General features: G+C 40.8%; 1 protein-coding gene across 7 annotated transcripts in view; it reads left to right on the forward strand.

Annotated features, from left to right (window-relative positions):
* Nucleotides 1–26860, forward strand: part of SIK3 (SIK family kinase 3) — a 223977-nt gene that overhangs the window by 123943 nt on the left and 73174 nt on the right. For all 7 annotated transcript variants that reach the window (XM_058663873.1, XM_058663872.1, XM_058663875.1 and 4 more), the window contains exons 3-4: nucleotides 727–790; nucleotides 22296–22457. In XM_058663873.1, coding sequence (XP_058519856.1) covers nucleotides 727–790; nucleotides 22296–22457 — 226 coding nt within the window. The remainder of the gene's footprint in view (nucleotides 1–726; nucleotides 791–22295; nucleotides 22458–26860) is intronic.

Below are 26860 nucleotides of genomic sequence, written 5' to 3' on the forward strand. Positions count from 1 at the left end.
AGAAGGAGAGAGAGAAAGAGTGAGAGAACGAGCGTGAGTACACTCCCGACTACGGCTCATTTCCTATGTGCTCACCAGCAGCCAAGGCTAGGCTGGAGCTGGAGCTGGAGCTGGGAATCCATGTGGGTGGCAGAACCCTAATTACTTGACCCACCAATGCTTTCTCCCATCTAGATTAACAGGAAACTAGAATCAGGTACCAAGACAAAATCGAAGTGAGTAATTTAAATTGTGGTTCTTTCTTGTTTGAATAAAATGGTAATGAGTTGGAAAGTTGTTACTTGCATTTAAAAAAAAAAGCTTTCTGTGATTTCTGTGCCTTTCTTAAGTGATTCCCATTAGTTTCCCTAAAGCTTTTTTGTTTGTTTTCCTTGGGTATTTTGGGGGGTATTTTTGAACTGCAAGTGATTGATGTTGAATGTGAGCTTTTTCTGGTTGTTGGCAGCTCCTTTGCTTCTCAGCTTAACAGATTGCAGAGACCGACAACAAAAGAGGACTGTGCCCTTCAGTTTGGAAATGTTCTGTACTTTAGAACTTGGGGGAATATATATTCTCCCTTTTTTTCTTAACATATATTTCTGTTCCCCCTAAAATATTTTAAATTTCCTTTGAGCAATAGTGATTATTAATATTTCAATGACAAAGAAAGGAGTTATTCGTTTCTCTTCCTATGATATCAGCCTGTCATTTGTGTCACTGTCTGTCACTTTCCTGCCTTTGCACCAGGTTATGGAGACAGAACGGATGATTTATCTGGTGACAGAATATGCTAGTGGAGGGGAAATATTTGGTAAGTACATTTATTGCATTCTTTAAACAGCTATTGAGCACAGTATGGCACACCTAAAATAGCTGTTCTGTGCCTTTGTCACTTGAACAGCTGTCACTTGATGCTGCCCTTCAGTACTGTCATTTTCCACTTGACAAAGTAATTTTTGATTCACCTAATAAAATCCCTCTAACATCTTTATTTCCTTAGCCAAGGTGTTTCGTTTGTTTCAGTTGGGGATTGAGGATTGAGATGGAGATTCCCCAAAACACAAATATTCCTTATGCACTTGTGGCTAGGATTCTTTTCCATTGCTGAGTTTTAACTGAGGTTACCCTGTAGGGCGGAATTCCCCCAAATCTGTGGGCCTCTGTTGTGAAAGCACCACTTGGAGCAAGTCATCTCACCCTAGTGCTTTCCTTACACTTTGTTTAAATATAACTTGTAACTGTGTCCCTTACTGTGTGTTCCTACTTGCCTTCCATGATTCTTGTGATTTGCAGATTTTGCCTTCAGTAGCTGTTTTTTTTTTTCTCTCTCTTAAGACTTAACTTACCTTTAATGCAATATGATAATCAGTAGAATTTGTTACTAGCAAATCTGACTTTTTCAAGTAATAAAACCTGGCGGTATTGTTTCTTTGTTTTCTTTTGGTAATAATGATAAATGGGGCCAAGCAGAGGTAAAGGATGAACTTTTAAATCTAAATTGACATGTGTCATCCCTTCTTTTTGACAACATACTAGTTTGCCAGGCTTGTTTTTTTTTTTCCTACATATTTTAGACTTACCTAATTTCTTTATTTTTTGATTGAAAAGTAAATTTGAATACTTAATAATTAAAAATGTATTTAAAGTACATAATCACTTTAAAAATAGAACTTGCAGTTGGAGATTTGTGGCAGCATGGATTGTATGTGTGGGTGTTAAATCATATCTTGCAACCTAATGTTTTTTGCACCTATGTATCTTCAGGATAAGTACTAGTTGTTTTTAAGAGTGGTATCCTTATTCTTAATTTTTAAATTCTTCAATTGACTTCATGTATGCATGTCAATGCTAAAACTGTGGTAATAGAATGATATGGGTAATCATAACAAAGTGTTGGTGAGGATACTTTATTTCAAAGAGATTAGACCATAGCAGGAATTGAAGAGCAGCATGATGTGACAAGAGGATATAGTAGGCTTTTAATATGTATAATCATATGCCGGTCTAGTACTTTGGAAATGCTGACTCTTTTAAGATGTTCGTTTTCCCTGTCACAAAGAAATGTGGTAGAAAACAGACATGGGAATCAACACTGCTTACGTCACAAAAACTAAAACTGTGGAATTCTGTATAGGTGAGAACAGTAGCGCAAATGCAGATCACGAAAGTCTTTCCCCGTGGTTATTTGGAAGTCCAAAAACCAGGAAGTAGAAGCTGGAAAAGAAGCATTCAGAGATAGAGTAAAATAGCAATAATTTCAGCGGGAAGTACACTATGATCTAACAAGTACATGTTATAAAACGGCCTTCATTCAAACCACCAGTGTACACAAAAGCAAGCAGACAACTTCGCTATCTGGATACCTTTCACAACTTTTATTGTGTAAATGGGCTGCTCATTGACTGTCTCATCATATGGAACTTTGTGGAGAAGCCATGGGAATCTTGGGAGAAAAGAGACCGCGTCATTTTAATGTTCCTAATGACCTAAGAATGAAATGTAGGACATGTTACATATGCCTTGCTGTTTGAGAAAGCAGATTTTTAAAACAGAGAAAGGACGATTCTCTGGTCATAAACTCTTTGTGGTAATGTAGTTCAAGGCAAAGCAAACAGGGCTGCCCTTTTGATGACACTGACTTAAACATACAAATGTATTGGACTAGCGTTGTGGCATAAGGTTAAGCGCTGAGAAGCTCGCATCCCATAGAGGGCCTCATCACGTCCCACTATTTCTGATCTAGCTTCCTGTTAATGAGTCTGGAAAAGAAGCAAAACATGGCCTAAGCACTTAAGTCCCTGCACCCACATGGGACACCTGATAGCGTGTCTGTCTCTTGGCCATCTCTGGCCATGGCAGCCATTTGGGTTATGAGTGAGCAGGTGAAAGATGTGTCTCTCTGTGTCTCTTCCTTTATCTCTATAATTGTACCTTTCAGATAAATAAATGACATATTTTAAAATTATATGTCATGGGCCCAGTGCAGTAGCCTAGTGGCTAAAGTCCTTGCCTTGAATGCCCCGGGATCCCATATGGGCGCCGGTTCTGATCCTGGCAGCCCTGCTTCCCATCCAGCTCCCTGCTTGTGGCCTGGGAATGCAGTTGAGGACGGCTGAAAGCCTTGGGACCCTGTACCCACATGGCTCCAGGCTCCTAGCTTCGGATTGGCTCAGCTCTGGCCATTGCTGGCACTTGGGGAGTGAACCAACAAGTGAAAGATCTTCCTCTCTATCTCTCCTCCTCTCTGTGTATCTTATTTTCCAATAAAAATAATATTTTTAAAAAGTGCAAAAAATTGTCATACTGACTAATTAGATAATATTTAAATACATTATTATTGTTATAAAAGAGTCACATAAAAAATAATGTATTTCCAGGTCCAGCGTGGTGGCTTAGTGGCTAAAGTCCCCACCTTGTACACACTGGGATCCCATATGGGCACCAGTTTGTGTCCCGGTGGCCCCACTTCCAATCCAGCTCCCTGCCTGTGGCCTGGGAAGGCAGTTGAGGACGGCCCAAAGCCTTGGAACCCTGCACCCGTGTGGGAGACCCGGAAGAAGTGCCAGGCTCCTGGGTTCAACTCAGCTCAGCTCTGGTCGTTGCATCCACTTGGGGAATGAACCGCAGAGGGAAAATCATCTTCTCTGTCTCTCCTGTTCTTTGTTTATCTACTTTCCAATAAAAATAAAGTATCTTTGAAAAAATAGTATATTTCCTAAGAAATCATTGAGACTATACAAGATAAAATTTCTCATGAAGTCTCATTTAAAAAAAATCTCTGTACAATGTGAGACGAGAGGTTCAGTCAAGAATGTGGTTTGAAGGTTGTTAGACCTATGTTTGAATCGCATCTCTGCCATCTAGGTGCTGTTTTACCTGCAAGAAGTTTACGAAATGATTCTGTGACTCAGTTTTGATGTTTGTAAAAGATAGGCTCTATACTATTTGCCTCATCGTGGTGATGGCGAAATAACAGGATGCATAGCCTTAGGAGTAACAGATTGACTTTTGACTTGGTTGTGTGAGGCTTTGTTAACCTGATGCCTAGTTTAACTGGTGAAAACCAAGTGCAATAAATAGTCATTGAAAGTCTCTGGAAATGGTTCTTAGAACAAGCAGCAAATGAAGCATTATTCAAGAATGTCTGTGGAATTCAGCAAGAGTGCTGAGTGTTTCAGTCAACGGTACTCCCACCTTTCTCTGTTTCCGTGAGGTGGAAATTTCAGTGCAGACTGCTTCAGCCAAGAACACAGGGCCTCCCCTTCTCTGCTTCCCCCACCCAGTACCTGGGCAGACTGCTTTCTTCCCTGGAAGAGCAGTATATCAGCATTGATCCTTCTGTCCCCAGCTACTTGTTGCGGAGGCTGACTCCTAAGAGGAAGCAGTTGAGAAGCAGTTGTTCCCTTCTTCTGTGCATCCTTACCTGAGGGGCTGCAGTGTGTTAGGTTACTGGAATCAGATGACTCTTATCTGGGGTAATAACACAGTAGTGATTCCCTGCCAAGAGAGGCAACCCAAGAGGCCCTCCAACCTGCTGTCCTCTCTTTTCCATCCCACTAGGAGAGAAAGTTGCTGCTGTCCTTCGCAGCTCTGGAGGCCTGACTCAGTGATTTTACCTGGGGAGAAAAAACAGACCATGAAACCTGTAACTTCTAATTCATAACACAGGCCAAAATCTGATTATTCATGGGAAGAACTAGACATTGGGAAAGAGCTTTTCTGAGGTCAAAACAAAAGTAAAATGTTCATTTAAGTAACTATTTCTTCGAAAGAGCTAGAGTTTTGATGTATTATTTATAAACCAATCTGCATGCAGGTTATTGTTCAAAAAATTAGAGAAATCAGCCAACTGTTAGTGGAGTTAAATAAAATAATTGGTTGTGGTCAGAATAAGAGAGGAAACAAGTCTTACCAAATCATTAAGATCCCAGAGTAACTGTGAGCATATCAAAGCTGTGTCTGCCAGAAGAATGACTTTAGAAGTTGAACACTGTGTGTATGGAGGCGATGAAGCAACGAGCTTATCAGGAAACAAATGAATATACAAATAATAATAACAAACTTAACGTAAGAAGGTAGAGATATACCAGTACCGTAGAAGGGTTTTAATATAGTAACTTAAAAAAAAAAAGTACTGTGTTAATACCATCAACAACAAGAATCTACAGTGCTAGAAAGAAGCAAGAAAGAATGAACTGTATACCAAACAAAAATCAAGCATTTGAAACAGTGTCTCTGAGAGACCAAAAGTCAGGTTTATCAGCAGAAAAACAAACTTAAAATAACAGAGTCCACCTTTAAAATAATGAAAGAACATAAGATAACAGTGTTGCTTAGAGAATATCAGTAAAGAGAAGTTAATTAAAGGAACAAAGTAAAAATTTAAAAGTTATAAAACTTAAGCTAGGAATGACTTCCTTACTGGCTGTCTTTAAGAAAAAGTTTCTGCATTAATAACCTTAGAAGATTGAGTAATATATTTCCCCAGAGCTTAAAAATAGGTTTGTTTGTTATTCATTCTATAAGTTTTATGTGTCCAGAGCTTAATGTGGCCTTCTCTATAGTGCACTCAGCTGTGTGTGCAGGTGGCACTTGCCTTTTTTTCCTTTGCCCTGTGGGAATTTTAGCTTGGGGAACTGGAGCAAATATGTTGATGCTCCTGCTGCTTGCTGTCTCCTGAATAGCAAAGAGCTTTGTCTCTGATCTGGCTGGAGGGGAGATTTTGTCTTCTGCCAGTGTCCCTGAAACTGGCAGGTTCAGTTGTTTTTTGTGAGTTGTGTAAAATCTCAGCCCCTTTTGGTGCTTCACGAAGAATAAAGGAGAGTCTTTTGCATGTCCGTTGGCTTAATTGTACAACTTGATTATAAGTCAAGATTGAAAATGCACTAATAAGAAAAATGAATTTGTAAGAAGTAATATGAAAAGCATAATCTGTTCTCCTAGATTGATGAGAAATGAGAGGTGGTTCAGTCATGAGGATGGTTGCAAGGAATTGTTCTTAAGCAAGAACAAAGGTATAAGCAGGTAAAAACATGCTTATAGGTGATTTTTTAAGGTAGAAGAATGTGAAGTAAGGAACATCATGGTCTAATTTTCTGTTTGTAGTAGGAGATGCGGTCATTGATTGAGAGCTTAGGGACCTGGACCAAAGTTGAGAAGGTGAAATTAATTCCTTAGAGAAATGAGAGCCAGTCTGATAACAAAGAAATAGCTGAAGAGTTAGAGGAGGCCCTAGAGTTAAGAAGCCATGAGTTTGTTTTATTATACAGCGTTGAATGAGGTGTGGTTTTTTTTTTTCTTAGTGGTCCTAATCTAGCTTTTACTAAAATGGGATAAGATGGGCAATTGGACTGATCCAGTGCTAAGCTTTGCAAAATGCAAATAAAAGAATGAATAGAAGAGATACATGGTGAAGACATTTAAGGCCACTCGCAATAATGGATCATTGGGCTTAGGCTGGAAGGTGGCAGAGTACTCAAGTGATACGAGGATGAATGCTTTTAATAGTTAAAAAAAAAACTAGAGATCTAGATTAAGTTGGAACAAAAATGTTTTGGGCATAAGAAGATCAGAGAGGTAGAAGTATAAACTACATCTCAGTGCAGCAATCACGAGCCAAATTTTACCATTGCACAGTTAAACTGTTAATAGAAACTGAGTTAAGAATGTAATTTGCATTTACATTTAACCACTGTGGCATTGTGTAAGCACTTTTAAAGACAGCTTCGAGAGTTAAGCAACCACAGAGTTAGAGAGCATAGACTCCAACAATCACCCTTCCTCTGGCAGCAGCTGCCAGCTTGGGAAATCCCCAAAACCACCTCCTGGTTTGATAAGATTTGAGGAAGACTCACAGAACTCACAGAAAGCTAATATATTCACAGTTGTGGTTTGTTACAGGCAAAAGATACAGATTAAAAGAAGCTGATAGGCGTAAGTGCAGAGTCCGGGATAATACTTACATGCAGAGTTTTCCTTGTCCTCTCTCTCTGGAGACAGGTTGTGTTGCAGTCCTGCTATCCATGTGAGACAATATGCAGAATATTGTTCATCCCGAGTCCTCAGCTAAGATCCTATGTTCACTTTTGTTTTATGATTGATTCCATACATGATCATGATTGATCTCTTTGTCAAGTCAACTGATACAGATGACCCAAAGCCTCAGCACTAAACTTGGTCTCTATCCTAAGACTATCTGGAAGTGAGAGGTCCCACCCTGAATCATATTGTCAGACTCTGACATGCGTGTCCTGAGACTTCCAAGCAAGCAGGCATATATTCCAGGACCTAGACATCATCTCCCAGAAGCCACGGAAGACCAGGCCTTCTTTTTGGGCAAGGCCTATTTCTTCATTATACACAGAGTAAAATATTTTTTTTCATTAACCACGGCTTTTATTTTCATAAAGACTACATTTCACTTTGGTTATAGATGATTTAGCATCTCAGTTGTAATATAGGTGTAAAATACACACTGGATTTTGAATATTTAGTGCTAAAAACAAGACTGCAATATATATCCCGTAAAATATTGATTTGAGAAGCAGAGAGAGAGAGGAGAGAACTCTGCATCTACTACTGGTCTACTCCCTAAATGCCTACACAGCTCAGATGGGGCCTCGGAGCTCACCCTGGGAGCCAGGAATGCAGTCTAAGTCTCCGACATGGGAGCTAGGAGCTCAGTCACTTGGCTATCATTGTTGCCTCCTTTCTGTGAGGCCTCAATTGTCATTATACCTCCTTTGATTTTAGACACTATGTCCCAGGCTTTTCTTGAATATTTCATAATCAGATCTGTAATCGAACATTTTTCCACTGAAAAATAGTTAAGAAATCAAGGTATGGTCATACGGATGCCCATTAGGGATTCTGGTTGTCATTATTTAGAAGCTTTTTCAGAGAACAGAGATAGGAAATATACTTTTTTTTTTTTGGTAAAGAGTGACATGTATGTTTTTATTAATATTAACATTAAATAGTTCAAAATTTGTACTTAAAATTGTTTAAGATTATTTATTTGAAAGGCGTAGTTATAAAGGGAGGGGAGGAGACACAGAGATATCTTCTATCCGCTGGTTCACTCCCCAATTGGCTACAACAGCTGGAGCTGGGCCTGTCCAAAGCTAGAAACCAGGAGTTTCTTCCATGTCTGCCATGTGGATATGTGGGTGCAGAGGACCAAACACTTGGACCATCTTCAGCTTCTTTCCCAGCCACGTTAGCAGGGAGTTTGATCTGATGGGGAGCAACTGGAATGCTAGCATCACATGTAGAAGCTTAGCTTGCTATACTACAATGCCAATACTTAATATCTTTTTTTTTTTAGATTTATGTATTTTTATTGAAAAGACAAATATACAGAGAGAAGGAGAGACAGAGAGAAAGATCTTCCATCTGTTAGTTCCATCTCCAAGTGTGCTCAACGCCTGGAGGTAAGCCTATCTAAACCAGGAACCTGGGCATTTTTCTGGGTCACTCATGCTGGTGCAGTGTCCCAAGGCTTTGGGCCATCCTCGACTGCTTTCCCAGGCCAGAAACAGGGAGCTGGGTGGGAAGTGGAGCAGTTGGGACACAAACCGGCACCCATATGAAATCCCGGCAGTTGCAAGTTGAGGGTTTAGCCACGAGGCTGTCATGCTGGACCCTTCTGAATTTCTTAAATATCATGTCTTTGTATCTTCTATGTTGAAAATTGAGGTTCAAATGACTCTAGCATAATTACTTGCTTTATATGAGAGGGTACAGACTGACTGAATCTTGTATAACAAGATTATTGGCTCTTTATCTTTTTTGGATATATCCCATATAGAGTTGTCTTAATCCATTTGGTCTAACAAAATGTTAGAGTAGTAGAAGTCCTTTTGTACAAGTATAAATTTATGCATAGTAGAAGCTTATTTCTCAGAGCTCTGGAGAACTGTGAGGCTGTCCCAAGATGAAGACATCTGCAGAGCATGTCTTGCGAAGGCTCACTCCCTGCTTGTTGGCTGATGCCTTAATGCTGCATCCTTCTGTGGTCCGGAGGGGCTTGAAGGGAGAAACTCAGGCCCACCAGACCCTTTATGTGGAGACTAATCTCATCTTGAGGACAGATTTCTTTTGGTGGAATCACATGTCAAAGTCCTCCTCATCTTAGTACAGTCACATTAAGGGGGTTAAGCTTCAAGTGGATTTTTGAGAGGCACAAATGTTCAGATCATAGCATGTGTATAATAAGCAAACTAGTATTTTAATGATCACTTAGGAATCGTCTTGGATTGTTTCATGACTTCTTGCAGGTTCGTTGTTTAAAGCTTACTTTAAACTTTTAGAAATTCCTTTTTCTTCTGCTTGGATTCAGTTGTTCTAAATTATTTCAGATACCTAAGATATCCCATGTTTTTGAAGTTAAGTTATTTTAAGATGTGGTGGTGCAATAAGAGAAGTATTGCTTCTTTTCCTTTCCCACACTTAAAAGTAACCATTTCTGGAGGTGTTTCTCTGTAAGATTATTTCTTTTGGAATTTTTTATATATATACATATATATAAATTCAGTATGTATATGTATATATACACACACATATACACACACACATATATATACACACACATATATACGCACACGCATATATATATACTGTTTCATATTTGTAGTTCCCCTTTTTGTATGTAGTGAAATACACCATATTTTTTTTCTACAACTTGCAGTCTCATAGGTAGAAATCTCTGAGATTTCAGGTATAAGTGGAGAGAGAAATGAGAATTGGAACCAAGGCCCCGTGTGGTAGCCCAGTGGCTACAGTCCTTGCCTTGCATGCACAACTGGGATCCCATATGGGCACCAATTCGTGTCCCGGCAGCTCCACTTCTCTTCCAGCTCCCTACCTATGACCTGGGAAAGCAATAGAACATGACCTAAAGCTTTGGAAGCTTGTGCCCGAGTGGGAGACCTGGAAGAAGCTCCTGGGTTCTGGTTTTGGATCAGCTCAGCTCTAGCTGTTATAGCCACTTGGTGCGTGAACTAGCAGATGGAAGATGTTTTTCTCTTTATCTCCTTCTCCCTGTATATCTGCCTTTCCAATAAAAATGAATCTTTTTTTTTAAAATAAAGATTTATTTATTTTTATTGGAAAGGCAGATATACAGACAGGAGCAGAGACAGAGAGGAAGATCCTTTGTCTGATGGTTCACTCCCCAAGCGGTCACAATGGCCAGAGCTGAGCCAATCCGAAGCCAGGAGTTTCTTCCAGGTATCCCAAGTGGGTGCAGTGTCCCAAGGCATTGGGCCGTCCTCTCCTGCTTTCCCAGGCCACAAGCAGGGAGTTGGATGGGAAGTGGTGCTGTTGGGATTAGAACTGGCACCCATATGAAATCCCGGCGTGTTCAAGGCGAGGACTTTATCCGCTATGCTATCACGCCGGGCTCAAAAATAAATCTTTAAAAAAAAATCCAGGCATTTCAGAGAACGCAAAGTCTGAGCAAAGGATACAACATATTGATGAAACAGCAGGAATACTTGTAAATGAACACATTTATGAATTATAGCGAAATTTTGTAGGCTGGGATTACATTGAGTAAGTAAGTAGAGAAATGATGTGATCAAAGTTATGTTTTAGAAACATATGTAATATGAAGGATGATGGGAGGAAAGGGGGAGGTGACACCGTAGAAAAAGGAAGTTTGTAAGATAACCCTGTTTGTAGCTCAGGTAAAGCATTATAATGTCTAGCTTAAGGATTGATTTAAAATAAATGGAAAGAAGGGACAGACTTTTTCTTTTTTTCTTTTTTTTTCTTGTTTTTTTTATTATATTTTGGCAATCTTTACATTGTTAATTAGGGTAAAAGGTACAAGGGCTATGGGAAAGTGGGTAAGACCACCATTTCCCTATTGTTTCCTTCGTATATCCGAGGTAAAGGGAATATTGAGGGAGAAGCTCCACCCAGTCTCCCACCCACCCAGGTCCCAGATGTCGGGCACGCTCCGAGGTCCTTGCTCAAGTGGTTCCGATAGTTCAACAGTCATAAATCACTGCCAATCTCGCCACTCCAGGTACAATGAGGCTGTTGAAGAATCCACTGATTGACATAGTCTGTCATAGAGTCTCCATTTGTCCCGTATTTCGCTGCCAACATATAGCTGAGGTGGTTGAAAGACCTGCTCCATCTTCCGCCTTTTCTTGGTTAATGTTCTGAGTCTGCCATTTCGATTGAGGGGATCCCCAAAGAAACTTTGAGGTGTTCCCAGACCAGATTCCTATATGTACTAGCAAGTACAGGACCCGCCACAGTCCATCACCCCGATCAGCTGGTGGTTGCAACTGCTGGGTTGGTTCTCTTCTCAGCCCTGACCTCCACCGGAACCAAGGAGTGTTGCAGTCCATCCTGGCTTTGCCCATCACATACTCGGCCCTCACATAAACCAGTGAGAGCTGCAGCCTAGTTGGAGTGACCCACAATAACCCCCACCAGGCCCGCCCCTACCCTGGTTTGCCAGCATGTGTAGCAGGCTAGTCCAGTCTGCCCCATATCCCATCTGGCTCTTGTAAATGTCAAAGGGCTTAGTTCCATCTAACCAGCTCAGGTATCCAGCCCTCACGGATGTTGTTGAGTGCCTCTCTGTCTAGCCACCCCAGCCCCTGTCCTAGTTATTTTGTGCCCTCCCATGGGAGTGATAACCCAAGAGGGAGGAGTCCACTATTTCCCTCCCAGGTCTCTCTCACTCCCAGATTATGCACTCTCCAGGTGGTTCTGTGGTTAGACTTGACAGCTTCTGCTATGGGTAAGCCCCAACAGCTCTCACCCACTCTAATTTTGTTTGCAACAGTAGGAGTAGTTCGCCCATCCTGGCTCTTCCCTGATCTGGTCCACATGAGGCGCACAGGTGCTGTAGCCCTGCCTATTCTGGTCTGTCCCCATCCCAGCTTATGCTCTCCAGTGGGAATAGCTGTCCAGCAAGGGAACCACCGCTTATTCCCCTGTCGGCTCTGCCCCTCCCTTCCTAATTCTCACGCGTGCTGGTTGGGTGCTGCAGTCCCATCTGGCACAGGCAGCCTCACCTTGGCATTCTGTGTTGTGTACTACTTTTGTCGCAACCGAACCTGGACGGACCCACACCCTGCTCCAGCGCTCGGACTTGCCAGTGAATGACGCGAACTGACTCAGCCTGGTCTTCCCCCAACCCATGCCAAATGTATGCCAGTGGGACACTTTCCATAACCTCTTCTGGGCTGTTTCCTTCCCATGCTTCCTGTGCTTATTTGTAGGGTCAGTGTCCTGTCAGAGGAGCTGCTCAGGTTCCTCCATCAGAGCCCCTCCTGGTGTCAGGTTTCGCGCATACCAGTGGGTCCATGAGCCAGCAGGAGCAGCGGCCTTTCTTAACTGACCTTCAACCCATTCTGGTTCCTGCTGTTGGATGTTTCAACCCAGCCATAGCTCGTCCATACCCACATATAGGTCACACATGGCTCAGTTGGGGTTGAAACCCAGCCTGGGACAGACTTTTTCTAATTTAAGCAGAAAAATTAGCCGTAATTTATGAATGGTTAGTTATTAGGAGTTGAAAATGATTCCCAAATTCTTTTTCTGATTATCAGAAGAATACAGGAGGAAAACTGGATTACAACAAGAAGAATTAGAAAGAAATTGTTCAGTTTGGTCACTGTTAAATTTAGTTGTCTTTTTTCTTTTTATTAATTTAAAGATTTATTTATTTTTATTACAAAATCAGATATACAGAGAGGAGGAGAGATAGAGAAGAAGATATTCCGCTCGATGATTCACTGCCCAAGTGACCGCAACACCCAGTGCTGTGCCGATCTGAAGCCAGGAACCAGGAACTTCTTCCAGGTCTCCCACACGGGTGCAGGATCCCAGGGCTTTGGGCCATCCTTGACTGTTTGTCCAGGCCACAATCGGAGCTGGATGGGAAGTAGAGCTGTTGAGATTAAAACCGGTGCTCATCAGTGCATTCAAAGCGAGGACTTTAGCTACTAGGCTATCACCCCAGGCCCTCACGATTTGTTTCAGAGGCAGAATTACATAAAGATACATACAGAGAAAGAAAGAGAGAGAGAGAGAACAGGAATAGGGTAGGAGAGATTTTCCATGTATTGGTTCACTCCCCAAATGACTACAACAGCTGGGGCTGGACCAGACCAAAGCCAGGATCCAGGATCTTTAGTCTGGTCTCTCATATGAGTGCAAGGGCTCAAGCACTTAGGGTGTCTGTCTAGTGTGTCTGAAAAACCTCCACTGCTTTCACAGACATATTAGCAGAAAGTTAATGAGTAGGCCTGGAGCCAGCGGTCATATGGGATTCCAGGATTGTAGGTGATGGTGATATAACCCACCATATCACAACGTTGATCCCAAATGTAGCTGGCTTCCTGATATCTGGATGAAGTTTTCTAGCAGATATATGAAAATGTGAGTTTACAGTTCAGGAGATGAATTTAAAATAATTTGGGAACCCTCAGCTGTGTATGTCGGTGTTAGTTACAATCTCATGCTGGATAAATCTGCCTGAAGACATGTAGTAGGGCTCTTCTGTTTGGAAGAGAATCCTAGTTAAACCTAGGATTGCCACATTGTGACAGGAAGTATGAAGAGCCAAAGGTACCTCTGATATAATGTGGAGCCTGCACATTATACCAGGCATCCAGGATGGGCCTGTGTTACATACTCAACCATTGCTAGTTCATTGCTGCAGCATGAGGGACACTCACAGTACATCACAAAAATTTGAGTAACATTCCTGGAAAGCATTGTAGAATTTGCAGAATCCTGTTTCGCAGGCTACCTGGGCTTATTTTTAGTCTAGAAATATTTATGGAGAGGCTGTAGGAAAACAAGTATTTTCTTGATGCATTCTTGTGAGTGGACTTGTTAGCCGAAGGATAGCATGATGTTTCTTTCTTTTTTATTTAAAGATTTACTTTTATTACAAAGTCAGATATACAGAGAGAGGAGGAGAGACAGAGAGGAAGATCTTCTGTCCAATGATTCACTCCCCAAGTGACTGCAACGGGCCAGCGCGCCAATCCGAAGCCAGGAACCAGGAACCTCTTCCAGGTCTCCCACGCGGGTGCGGTGTCCCAATGCATTGGGCCGTCCTCGACTGCTTTCCCAGGCCACAAGCTGGGAGCTGGATGGGAAGTGGAGCTGCCGGGATTAGAACCGGCGTCCATATGGGATCCCGGTGCTTTCAAGGCGAGGACTTTAGCCGCTAGGCCACGCCGCCGGGCCCCATGTTTCTTTTTTTAACTTGAAATGAGAAACAAGAAAGGGAGCGAGCAAGAGCATGAACAGTGCCTCATATGCTGGCCCCCAAATGCTCATCAGAGCTGGGATTAAAGGGGCCAAAGCCGGGAATTGGGAATCCAGTCCAAGACAGGGGGCCAGCCACTCAGGCCGCCACCTGCAGCTTTCCTGAATCCATCTACATCACTAGGAAACTGGAATCAGGTGGTGAAGCCAGATTCTCTGACGTGGGGCATGGGTGGCCTACCCAGTGGCCTAATCGTGAGATCAGATACTTGCACCCAGCATAGCATGTTTTTCATAAATATCTAAAGTATCTGATTTACAAACCCTGCTTTATGGCTAAATAAAGAATCCAAAAAATGGTTTTGTAAGAGCTTATTTTTGTTTTCTTTAACTAATATTTTAAATATTTTTTTATGGAAGGAAAAAACAGTCCTCTAATTCAAAAATTTCATGTGATATTTTCTCAGATTTCTCAAACTTCTTGAACAAAAAAGTTAAGGGGAAGACAGAACAAAATTTAGCATACTCTTTTTGTCCATATTTAGTATAGTGTCCTGTCATTGAGGATAGCTCAATGGCATTGTTGTTTAGCAAGTTAAGCCCCCATGTTCCTTAGCATGACCCAGCTCTGCCTGTTGCAGGCATTTGGGGGAATAAACTAACAGATGGAAGATTCGTTTGTTTCTCTTACCCTCTCTCTCACTCTCCTTTTCAAATAAAGCTATTATTTAATATTCATTTATTTTCTTGGGAAGTCAGATTTACAGAGACAAGGAGAGACAGAAAGGTCATTCACCAAATGGCTACAATAGCCAGAGCTGAGTTGGTTGAACCAGGAGCCTCTCCTAGTTCTCCCATGTGCTTATAGGGTTCTAAGACTTTGGGCCATTCTCTACTATTTTCCCAGGCCACAAGCGGGGAGTTGGATGAGAAGTGGAGTAGTCGGAACACAAACCAGCATTCATTCATTAAACAAGGCTATATCACCTGTGCGCTGCATGTGGCCTAGACCAGGGAAAAGCCAGGCTGGGCTGATTATTCCTGCTGGTGCAAGCATAAATTAGAGTGGGTAAGGGATGTATGGGCATAGCCGCAGAAGCTGGCACTGGGGACTAATTCTGTCAAGTCAAATCACAGAACCACCTAAAGAGTGCATAAACCGGGACAGAGAGACCTGGGAGGGAAAAAGTGGGTTCCCCCTTCTTGGGTCACTATTCCCGTGGGAGGGCATGAAAACTAGGACGGGAGCTGGGATGGCTAGATAGAGAGGCACTCAACAACACCCGTGAGGGCTGGATGGTTGAGTTGGTTAGATAGAACTAAGCTTTAATACCCATTGACAAGTACCAGAGCCAAATGGGATGGGGGACAGACCGGTCTTCTGCTACACATACTGGCAAACCAGGGTAGGGGGCGGGCCTGGTGGGGGTTATTGTGGGTCGCCCCAACTAGGCTGCAACTCCCACTGGTTGAAGTAAGGGCCGAACAAGACTGGACTGCAACACCCATTGGTTCCAGTGCAACTCGGGACCGAAAACAGAACCAACCCAGCAATTGCAACCACCAACTGATCGGGGTGATGGACTGTGCCGGGCCCTGTGCTTGCTAGAACATACAAGAAACTAGTCTGGGAATACCTCAAGGTTTCTTTGGAGATCTCCCCAACCGAACTGCTGGACTCAGAACTCTAATCAAGAAAAGACAGAAGACAGAGCAAATGGAGACTTTATAATGGACCATATCAATCAGTGGACGACCTCATCGAGTGAAACTGGCAGTGATTCATAACCGGAGAACTATTAACAGCACTCGAGCACATATCTCAGAGCATGCCCCACATCCGGGACTCGGGGTGGGCGGGAAACCGGGTGGGGCTTCTCCCTCAATATCCCCCTTTACCTCAGATACATGATGGAAACAATATGGACATAATAGTATTACCCACTTCCGTATCCCCCTGAACCTTTTTTTTTTCTTTTTCTTTAACTGTAATTAACTATGTAAAGATTGTCAACAACAATACAATAAAATAGATTATAAAAAAAAAACAAACAAACCAGCATTCATATGAAAAACTTTCGTTTTTAGGCTTACCAGCTAGTGGAAAGAAGACAGTATATATGTCACAAAGGGCTAATGTATAATTTCTCAGAAAATGATAAAACACAAAGCAGAAGTGGATATGAACTGTTGTGGGAGGATTGGCAGTAGAGATTGGGTGGTCAGGGAAGGCCTTCTGGGAAGCTTATCTTTTATTCTAAGAACGTGCAAATATTGGGGAAGAATATTTTTGGTAGAATGAAAGCAGGACCAGCATTGTGACATAGTGAGTGAAGCTGCTGCCTGCAATGCTGGCGTACCCTGTGGAAGCTGGCTTGTGTCTCAGCTGCTCCACTTCTGATCTGGCTCCCTGCTAATGCTTGGGGTGAGCAGCAGGAAATGGCCCAAGGTTTTGGGACCCTGATAGCTAGATGAGACACCCTGATAAAGCTCCTGGCATCTGCCTGGCTCAGTACTGGCCTTGGTAAGCCATTTGAGAGTGAATCAGTGGTTGGAAAAATCTGTCTGTCCTTTCTCTGTAACTTATTCAAAATAAATAATATCTTAAAAGGAAGAAGAAATGAAAGAAGAAAGGCCCTTTAAGGCGAGAGCATTTCTGTTGTGTTTGAGAAATGTGTTAGAGACAGATGTGGCTGGAGTAGAATGAATGAGCCAGTGACACAGAAGGTGATGATTTCAAAAACTGTGATTTGGGGATTCCCTGGAAGATTTGAAGAAAAATTGTGTGATCTTATTTAGAGTTTAAGAGAATTACCCAGTCTGCATAGGAGTGCATCCTTAGTTCATAGAAAAGCTTGTACAGTTTTTTGTAGTGGCTTTCTTTGTAATGTCTAAAATATGGAAACAACCAAAATGTCCTTCAGTGGGTGATGGGTAACCAAACCACTACACATCTGTACCATGTTATTCTACTCGGCAATAAAAAGGAAGAAAGGATTAATATCAGTGCACCTTAGACAGATGTTAAGACCATCGTGATGAATGAAAAAAAGAACAGCTTCAAAAGGCCAGCTGTTTGATTTTATATACATAACACTAATAAACAGGACAGAATTACATAAATGGAAAATAGAATTGTGATTTCTAGGAGTTAGCGATGGAGAAATAAGCATGCCAATAAAGAGGTAGTACAAGGGAGGTCTTCATAATCTTCATAGTAATAGAGTTTTTCTTTATCCCTCCCCGCCTTTTAATAGAAGAGATGAGATTTATCTGCATCTGCACACGTATCTGTGTGAGCACTTCATGATGAGTGACTCCAGTTAGTTGTGTATCTTGATTGCAGTGGTAGTTCCCATGTGCAGTTTTGTATTTTGATATGTTCTGTAATTAGGTAAGGTCAAACCACTCAGGGAAACTGGGTGAGGAGTACATGGTACCTCTGTGTACGATCTTTGCAACTTCCTATGAATGTGCCATTAATTCAAAATACAAAGTTGTTAAAAAATCTGACCATGGTTTCTATTGTGAGAGCAGATGCAGCGGGCCAAGGGCAGTAGTGGGGACACTAATTAAGGGTAATGTAGGAAGTGATTGCAGTCGTCCTGGTCAGTTACATTACAGACAAGGCAACAGAGGAATGGAGAATGGCTGATTTCTGGGCATGTTTGTAGGTAGACTTGATTGAGTTTGCTGAAGGATTGGGTGTTAATAGATTTGCTAACAGATTGGGAAATGGAATTAATAGAATTGGCTGATGGTATGAGGGAAAATGAAGAAAGAAGATGGCACATGTTTTTTAGCCTTGGCAGCTGGAAGACTGAAGAAAAGAAATAGTGGCAAGAAGCAGTGGTGAGTCGGGAAGCCTGGTTTGAGGTAGCTGGATTCTTGGCAAGGAAGACAAAATGACAAACCCTCTTCCTCTGGTCATTGGTAGCCTAGGCCTACAAGTAGAGGACAATAGGATATTAAAGTGAATACACTCTTGTTAACTTGCTCACAGGCAGCTGAGTTATCTGGGCCTCACCCTGGCTTTTTGGACAGAAGCATTTGTTTGATAAACAGGAAGTCGTTTCCATGGGTATAGGAAGAAGAAATGATAGAACTGAGTTGCAGAGCTAGCTGTGGTTAGCTTGGAATTGGCAGAAATTTTTTCAGGTAGCCACCAAAAATGAGCTAGCACACGGGCTGACTTTCCCTTTCAAGGCTGGGTTCATTCTTCATCATGAGAAATGCAAAATTTCTGCCTGCTGCTTGACCTGCCGTCTGGTAGGTGCTTTCTCAGCTAGTGTTTTGCTTCAACCATGAGTTATAGACTTAACAGACAAATGGAGGCACTGTCTGCTCAGAGTGGAAAAGTGACTTATTTTAAGCATTGCTAGCTCCGCACCACAATCCCATTAGTGGCATACCTTGGACACTGCAGTGAATCTGCTCTAGGGAAGCGAACTCTGATTCATGTGTATTTTTGCTCTTTGAAAGGTTAGATGCTAAATGTACACTGGATGGTTCTTCCTGAGTAAAACCAGGACAAAATTACAAATGTTGAATTCTCAAAGGAACTTTATGTACTGGTGCTGTAATATTTTTGAAACATCAGAATTTAGCTCTCATTCTTCTCTTGGGGTATATGAGAATAAATCCATTAGGCTTACTAGCATCTTTTCATTCGTGAGGAAGGGCAGATAAAGGATGAAAATCTGATGCAGAGTCATTGTGATCATTGAGGAGTGACAAAGAGTGAAAAGGAGAACTATTTTTCTCTCTTTCACCAACAGTCATCCCCTGTCTAATTCAGGTGGTGGCACAAGGCTACATTTTTGCTCATAAGAAAGGGCTTTGCATGGTGGATGTTATGCAGCAGGTTTGTTTCGATTTAAAGACAAGGGGAAATCTGGACTCTCCAGAGGATTGCGCCTGTGGAGTCAGGTGATTGGGACTGAGGGTAGGAGTGATATTTGTATTTATTTTAGGAGCTAGCTCACAGAATTTCCTCTAACCAGCAGAACAACCCGTTGGAGTTTCCTGCAACTGGAGTTTATCCTAACACGGTTCATAATACATTTTACTCTGGATATTGAGTGGATTCAGGTGCCATTTTCCTTACAAAAGTATTTATTCAGTTGCTGTGGCTCTGTGTCATATCCAGGCTGGGCTGCTGTTCGGGGTTTCCTCACCATAAGTTAAATATCACACTTGAGCTTGAAGAATTGTCACTGCCTACTTTTTGGAGCATATAAAGATAAAATGCAACCATTTTTCAGCAGCAACTGAAAACCACTGAAGGCTGCTGGCTTCCTGGCACACCCACTTAGCCACTGTAGGTTTATACTGAAAGCAAAGTAACTATGGTAGGGGGCAGGAGGGGAAATAAAAGCTGAGGTTGAGATCTGGTTGACTCACTGTGACAGAGTACATATGAGAACGCCTGAACCCCAAGCTCAGTGGCTAGCAGAAAGGATAAAATTTCAAGTGATTGTACTTAACACTTTTTAAAGAGTGGTTTGTATTTTTATATATATATATATAAAGTGTAGAGGGTACTGTAAGTGACTTTGGCGAAACTGTCATAGTTTCAGCTGTTTTACTCAAAGTGCTACCACAAATATCTTTGAGCCAGAACCATTAACAGTGGCACTTGTAAATAGTCACCTTTAAGTAAACACTGCAGAATTGTGAAGAACTTTTCTATTAGTGGCATGCATAAATATTCTCTTTATTAAGGAATCTTTTCAGTGTCTTTGAAGGTTAGTTTCTGTGTGTAACTTAGCCAAAATACAAGTTCATTCCCAAATATATTATCCTTGTTCTGGCTCAAGCTTGCAAACAGAGTTTATTTCTATTTAGCAGATCAAGAGGCAGAGATAGAGGCAGTATAAATAATCTGTCCAGAGACAACCAATGTATCATGGTAAAGATAATACAGAACTAGGCTGCATTCCACCAGCTCCTGGCCTTGTCACAGTTTTGAGAACTTTCCAATCATTTTGGGAAAACAAGGTACTTAGAAATGTATAAAGAGCTTTTTTTTAATAAAAGAAAATCACTTATTTTGGAAATCATGAAATTAATCATTCTGTCGTATTCAAGAAGCCCTTTGATGTGTTCTGGTAATTAGTATTTACCGCCAGATGAATGTCTCTTGTGCATTTTAATTAATGGGTGGCTTGGCCAAATGGGCTTCTCTGATGGTAAACCTTCATAAGGGTTTATTTTTATGTTTCTCAAGAATAGCTGTCTCTTCAAAGCTCTTTAATTAGACAAAGTTTAGCAAGTAAAACATATTATTAGAATAATGAGGTCCCTCTTTAAGTGAAATAGGATGTCAAAGGAACAGATAAGTTAGAGAATAGTCTGTTAAAATAAGACAGCGTTCTACATCTGATGGACATCCAGTTCCTTAACAGCTGGTGTTGAGTTACTACCCCTGGTTAGGGACGTTGTGTTGTTTAAAATTCACGTGACAGATATCACCAGAAGCCTAAACACACTTGAGTGTGAGCTCGTTTATCACTGCCTCTGAACTCCCATAGAAAGCTACCCTTGTATTCCAGTCCTTTTAACTTCTAAGCTCAAGACTTCTTATTTTCTTCTTTTTTTTCCCATTAAATTGGTAATCTTGGCTATATGTGATTGTTTTTAGAGAAAATGCTTCAAAGGTACATGTCAAACACAATTATAACAATTCCTTTGAAGAGTCTTTCCTAATCATTTATATTATCTGTCATTAAGACAAGTTCTTACAGTTGCTATAGAGCCTGCATCCCAGAATTTTATGATCAGAAAGCAATTTATTTCAAAATCTGCATGGATTGCATTGGGCTCCCTTTCTTTACCCTTCCCCCATGCTCTGTGTCTTACCCCAGGTTCTCCTTGGCTGTCATTTCTAGTTACAGTGTTTTATCCTGAACTTCCCTTTGATAAGAGACAAATATACCTGATTGAACTATTACCAAACCATGTGGGTACTGCCAGTGAAAGTGCTATTGATAAGTAAACAATGCATTTAGCCATTGTATAAATCCATTTACTACTTTTTTTTTTGCTAGTTCAAGTTGCTTGTAATGCCAAGTATGCCTTTTCCAAGCTAGATCATATAAAGAAAACTGCTGATGAGATGATCAGAAATTGTAAACGGTTTACTTTACTATCCCTCACACCATAAGATGTCATGCATGACTTATGTGTGTTGTTGGTCCGGTCAGCTGGGTAAGAAAGATGTTTATCCCTGGTTCAGTGTAAACCTACTGCCATTATTGATTATCACGTAAATAGCTTATTATATTGATATCCTGTTTGGGTATCAGGAATGCTTGTTTCATAATGTTGTAGAGTTTATCATTTCTAATCCTTTTTTAAAAAGATTTATTTATTTTTATTGCAAAGTCAGATATACAGAAAGAGGAGGAGAGACAGAGAGGAAGATCTTCCATCCAATGATTCACTCCCCAAGTGGCCTCAATGGCCGGAGCTGCGCTAATCCAAAGCCAAGAGCCAAGAGTTTCTTCCAGGTCATCCATTTGGATGTAGGGTCCCAAAGCTTTGGGCCATCCTCCACTGCATTCCCAGGCCACAAGCAGGGAGCTAGATGGGAAGAGGTTCTGCTGAGATTAGAACCGGCACCCATATGGGATCTTGGCACGTGCAAGGCGAGGACCTTAACCGTTATGCTATCGTGCCAGACCCTATTCTTTTTTTTAACACAAGAATATTTCTCTTACTTATCTTTATGCGTGTGTTTGCTTATGTGTATATAATCTTTTGCAATGGAATAGGCAAAGAAAAGATGATGAGTTAGTTATGATCCCTGAAAAATGCCAATATACAATTACCACTCTCCATACTCCTTTTTTGGGGGCTATGATAGAGCAAGTGTATTGTTATGCATATTTCTGCATAACAGGAGTTAGACTTAAAGTGGTTAAATGTTTTTGATACTTATTACTAATGAATTTTTATAGTTGCACAACAGGCTAATGTGTGCTACTCTCCCTTCTAACTCCTTCATTCCCTTTGAAATAGCACCACTGTCTAAAATTGAGAACTGACTGTGCTCTTCCTCACCGCAGACCACCTGGTGGCCCATGGCAGAATGGCAGAAAAAGAGGCCCGCCGGAAGTTCAAGCAGATTGTCACAGCTGTCTACTTTTGTCACTGTCGGAATATTGTTCATCGCGATTTAAAAGCTGAAAATTTACTTCTGGATGCTAATCTAAATATCAAAATTGCAGGTGAGAACTATGATAAGGCTATGAAGTCGCGACAAAGGAGCTTTTCTTTGGGGTATTTAAAGTCAACAGATTATCTATTCCCATTTGTTCAAAAAAAAAAGAAAAAGAAAAAGTGTTTGGAATGTTTTTTTAAACAAAGCCTGAAAATGGATCAACTTTGGAAATGCATCTTTAAAACTGTAGTATCAGCTAGTACTAAGCTAGGGATGAAAGGAAACATAATACTTAAGATATTATTTATTATATTATAGGTCCTTTGTAAATAAAAGAAATAAGTTGTGAATAAAATAGGCAGGAGAACTGCTAAAACCATGCATCCCCTCAGCTTCCGTTGTGACAGTTGACTTTTGTTCCTGTTGGCTTCCAGCATGCTGGTTCTCCTGGCTGTAGTTTTATGATAATTTTCTAAGAACAGATCTTAGAGTGGCTTATGGGCAGGCCAGCGTTTTTATTTTTGTTCTCAAACATAATATTTTATTAAAAGCTGTTTCATCTCTAAAATGATGTGGATTTTGGACCTCTGAAGACTTCTCTGAGTTTTTTTTCTTTTACATAAATAAATGAGGAATCCTCAGAAAGCTCATGAAATGGTATACTATGAACAAACTATGAATGAATTCCTGTTATTTTGTTTGTGAAAATAAACTCATCTCTTACTTTTACTTTTCCATATCCAGTCATATATGTGTCTATATTTTATAAGTATATAAATATATATAAATATATAAATATATATAAGTATATAAAATATATACTTATATAAATATAAGTATATATTTAACACAATTTTTTTTCCAGTCATTTTGTCTCCTCCAATTTTAGCAGTCCACTCATCTAACAGTGTTTAAATGATGCTGTTCATTGCCTCAGTGTGCTTATGCTTCAGTTTGCCTAATAAATATAAGCTTACTACCTGTAGATATAAAAAAGTGACTATAGTCTATTTAGGAATGATAAATGTGAAAATAAGTATTTCTGCTTTATGGCAGTTTCCAGTATTGCACTGTGTGTCTGCTGCCTGCCAGATAAAGAGGAAGGTTTCTTATTCAGAAAGTTGAAGTGTAGGCTGAATGTGATGTCCTCAAAAAGCTAAGGTAGAAAGCAGGTGTTTAAAGTCTCCTTCTTAGTAGTAGAGAGTTGAGAGTTCAGTTTTATAATCACATAATAGATTAAAGTACCTAACTGTGCCTTTGCAGGCTGGTGATCCTTCCAACCGTTTATTTTGTGGCGATAAGCCTGTTCACTTTTTACATCTTTGGAACATCACCTAGCTTTTTATCTCAGTTGGACTCATCACTGTTCAGAACTTTCACACAGTTTGTAAACTCTGAATGTAGCATTAGCTTACTCCACAGAAGACAAGAATTAAAAGCTTTCTTTGTCTTACATATAATAGTATTTTTCCTTTACTCTTACAACTATTTTATTTTCTCCAAATCTGTCTGCATGTTGGCAAGTTTCCACAGAGGTGGGTGGCATGGAAAGATCTACCAATTTTAAACTTTCATTTCTAATTATTTATTGCGGCTGCAATTAAATTGATAGTAATAATACTAAACACCATAATTCTGAAGAGTGTAATAAAATATGTGTATTTCTTATTGCTGGAGCAAGTTATCAGAAACGTAGAGGCATAAAACAATGCAAAATTTTCACTTGGAATTCTAGAGGTTGAATATCTGAAATAAATGTTACAAGGCTAAAATCAAGATGTTAGTAGGACTGGTTCTTTCTAAAGGTTCTGAGGGGAGGGTCCATTTCCTTACCACTTTCACATCCCTCAACTTCTTGTTTCCACTGTCACATCTACCCTTCAGCCCTGTTTCCTTCTCCTTAAAACTGTTAGAATCAAAATCTGGACTCTCTCAGATCCTCCAACATAGTGTCATTGTCAAGATTCTTTATTTAACCATCTCTGCCAAAATTTCCTTTACTTATAAAAGGCAATTCGTTCCCCAGTGTGAGAAGATGAGGGCACAAATCTGTTTGGGGGTCCAGTATTCGGCCTACCACCAATGGTATTGTAAGGAGTCTGGGTTATCAGAGTAGTGAGTTAAAAGAAGGTACTGTTTGTATTCCAGAATTTTCTTCTACTTCCACTGATCCAAGATGCAACATTTTATAATATTTCCTTGGTTCTGAATTTTTAAATTTGGGATCATTGGGGTTCAGTTAAGAAGAAAGTATTTCTGTCCTTTAGTTTTTGCACTGAAAAATCAAGAGTGAAAACAGAGCACTGAGAATTGAAATGGGAGACACTTATGAAATATCTGAGTAAGGAAATTTTTCAGTCCTTTCCTTGGTTATTATTTAGAAGAAGTCCAGATAATCACATGAAGGGTCTCTTTTTTCTGGTATGTAATTTCAGGCTCCTGGAGGAGCTGGTTTTCATCCTTGGCTCTCTGTGTGTGCATGCATACATGTGGCAAGATATTTAAGGTCATTATCCTAAAGTTTGAATATTTATTATGTTTTCAGCACAAACAATAAATGCACACTTCCTGTTTTGGGGCTTGTTAAAATTTCTAACCTCGTCTTTGTTCATGCATTTAAAAAAAGTTTTATTTTTTTTTAAAGGCTCTTTGTCCTTGTGACATAGAAAAGAAAGAAGTAAATGTGAAACATGACTCCTGGCCTCAAGAATTTATACTCTGAAGCAGTCAATGTGTATATATCTGTGTGTGTGTGTGTTCAAATTCACAAAGCATTTTTTTCTTAGGGATCACTTAATTCCATCATAATTGGCATATAGATACAGCTGATCAGGAAATGATGAAATACTTTCTTTTATCTTTTGGAACAATTAAATTTACAATGTTTTTGTTTTGTTTTAAGATTTAATTTAAATTGACAGGCAGAGTTACACAGAGAAGGAGAGACAGAGAACAATGTATTACATCCACTGGTTCTTTCCCTAGATAGCAGCACTGGCCAAAGTTGAGCCGACACAAAGGCAGGAGCCCAAGAACATGAGCCATCCTCTGCTGCTTTCCCAGGCAATAAGCAAGGAACAGGATCTGAAGTGGAGCAGCCAGGGCACAGACTGGCACCTGTGTGTAATGCTGGTGCCACAAGTGTCCTGTTAAGCCATGGTGCCAGCCCCAGTTTTCAATGTTTTGAAGAGTACCTAAATGGACTTTTTTCATGTAGAGAATCGCAAAGCCAGAAAATAACAAAATTCTTAGCTTCTAACTTCCACTTTTATGCCTCCCATTTTGCCCCATTGTGAGGGGCATTTGCAGGACTAGGGAGGCATGGCGTGGCTCCCTCCGCAGACAGGCAGCATCCCTAGGTGATAGCCTGCTGTAGAGCTACCAAGTCAGTTTCCTATAATGGGAGAGGTATTAAAAGGTACATCATCATTTGTCATCATGTTAATTGTTTTTTTTAAAGATTTATTTATTTTATTACAAAGATATACAGAGAGGAAGAGAGACAGAGAGGAAGATCTTCCGTCCAATGATTCACTCCCCAAGTGAGCCGCAACGGGCGGTGCACGCAGATCCGAAACCGGGAACCAGGAACCTCTTCCGGGTCTCCCACGCAGGTGCAGGGTCCCAAAGCCTTGGGCCGTCCTCGACTGCTTTCCCAGGCCACAAGCAGGTAGCTGGATGGGAAGTGGCGCTGCCGGGATTAGAACAGGCGCCCATATGGGATCCCGGGGCTTTCAAGGCAAGGACTTTAGCCACTAGGCCACACCGCCACGCCCCATCATGTTAATTGTACATTTTGACTACCATTGGAGTTCATAGGATGGAGAAATCATTTTATTCTGTACAATTCTATTAGATTGTAAATTTTGTAGTCTGCATTCTATCCTGGTGGTTTTTACACTGACTAGCACATACTTGTTCTGTAGTAGATACTGTACAACTTTATTAGCTGGAACTTTAGGCGATGCTGATGAAAATATTAATATCCTATTGAGAATATAACATTTGAGGTGAGTCTTAAAATAGAATCAGTAAGTATGCAAGGGAGCATTGCAGTCAGCAAATATTGATATAAAACACCTGCTATGTGTGCAGACACTGGACACTGATCTAGTATTATGAATATCACAGCCAATAACATAGTTCCTTGGTGCTAACATTCTGATGGGGGAGGAGGAGGGAAAATGGATAGCAGACACAAATAAACTTTCATAATAAGGACTATGAAAAAATTAGATCAAGAGATGTGATAGAATAACTTGTGGTTGGGATACTGCTTTTAACCAGGAGAGTCGACCTTCACAGGCAGGAAGAAGAGCAATGCAGAGCTATGATAGATAAGGTTCTAGCACATAAAGACTCTTGTATAGCTGAGAGATAGGAGAAGGATCGGTATGACCAGAGATAACCAACCAGAGGGGAAATGGAAGGCGGTGGAGTGAGCGAGAGGGCAAGGACTGGTTGTACTTG

Source organism: Ochotona princeps, chromosome 4 (assembly GCF_030435755.1).
Source record: "Ochotona princeps isolate mOchPri1 chromosome 4, mOchPri1.hap1, whole genome shotgun sequence".
Taxonomy (NCBI): Eukaryota; Metazoa; Chordata; class Mammalia; order Lagomorpha; family Ochotonidae; genus Ochotona; species Ochotona princeps.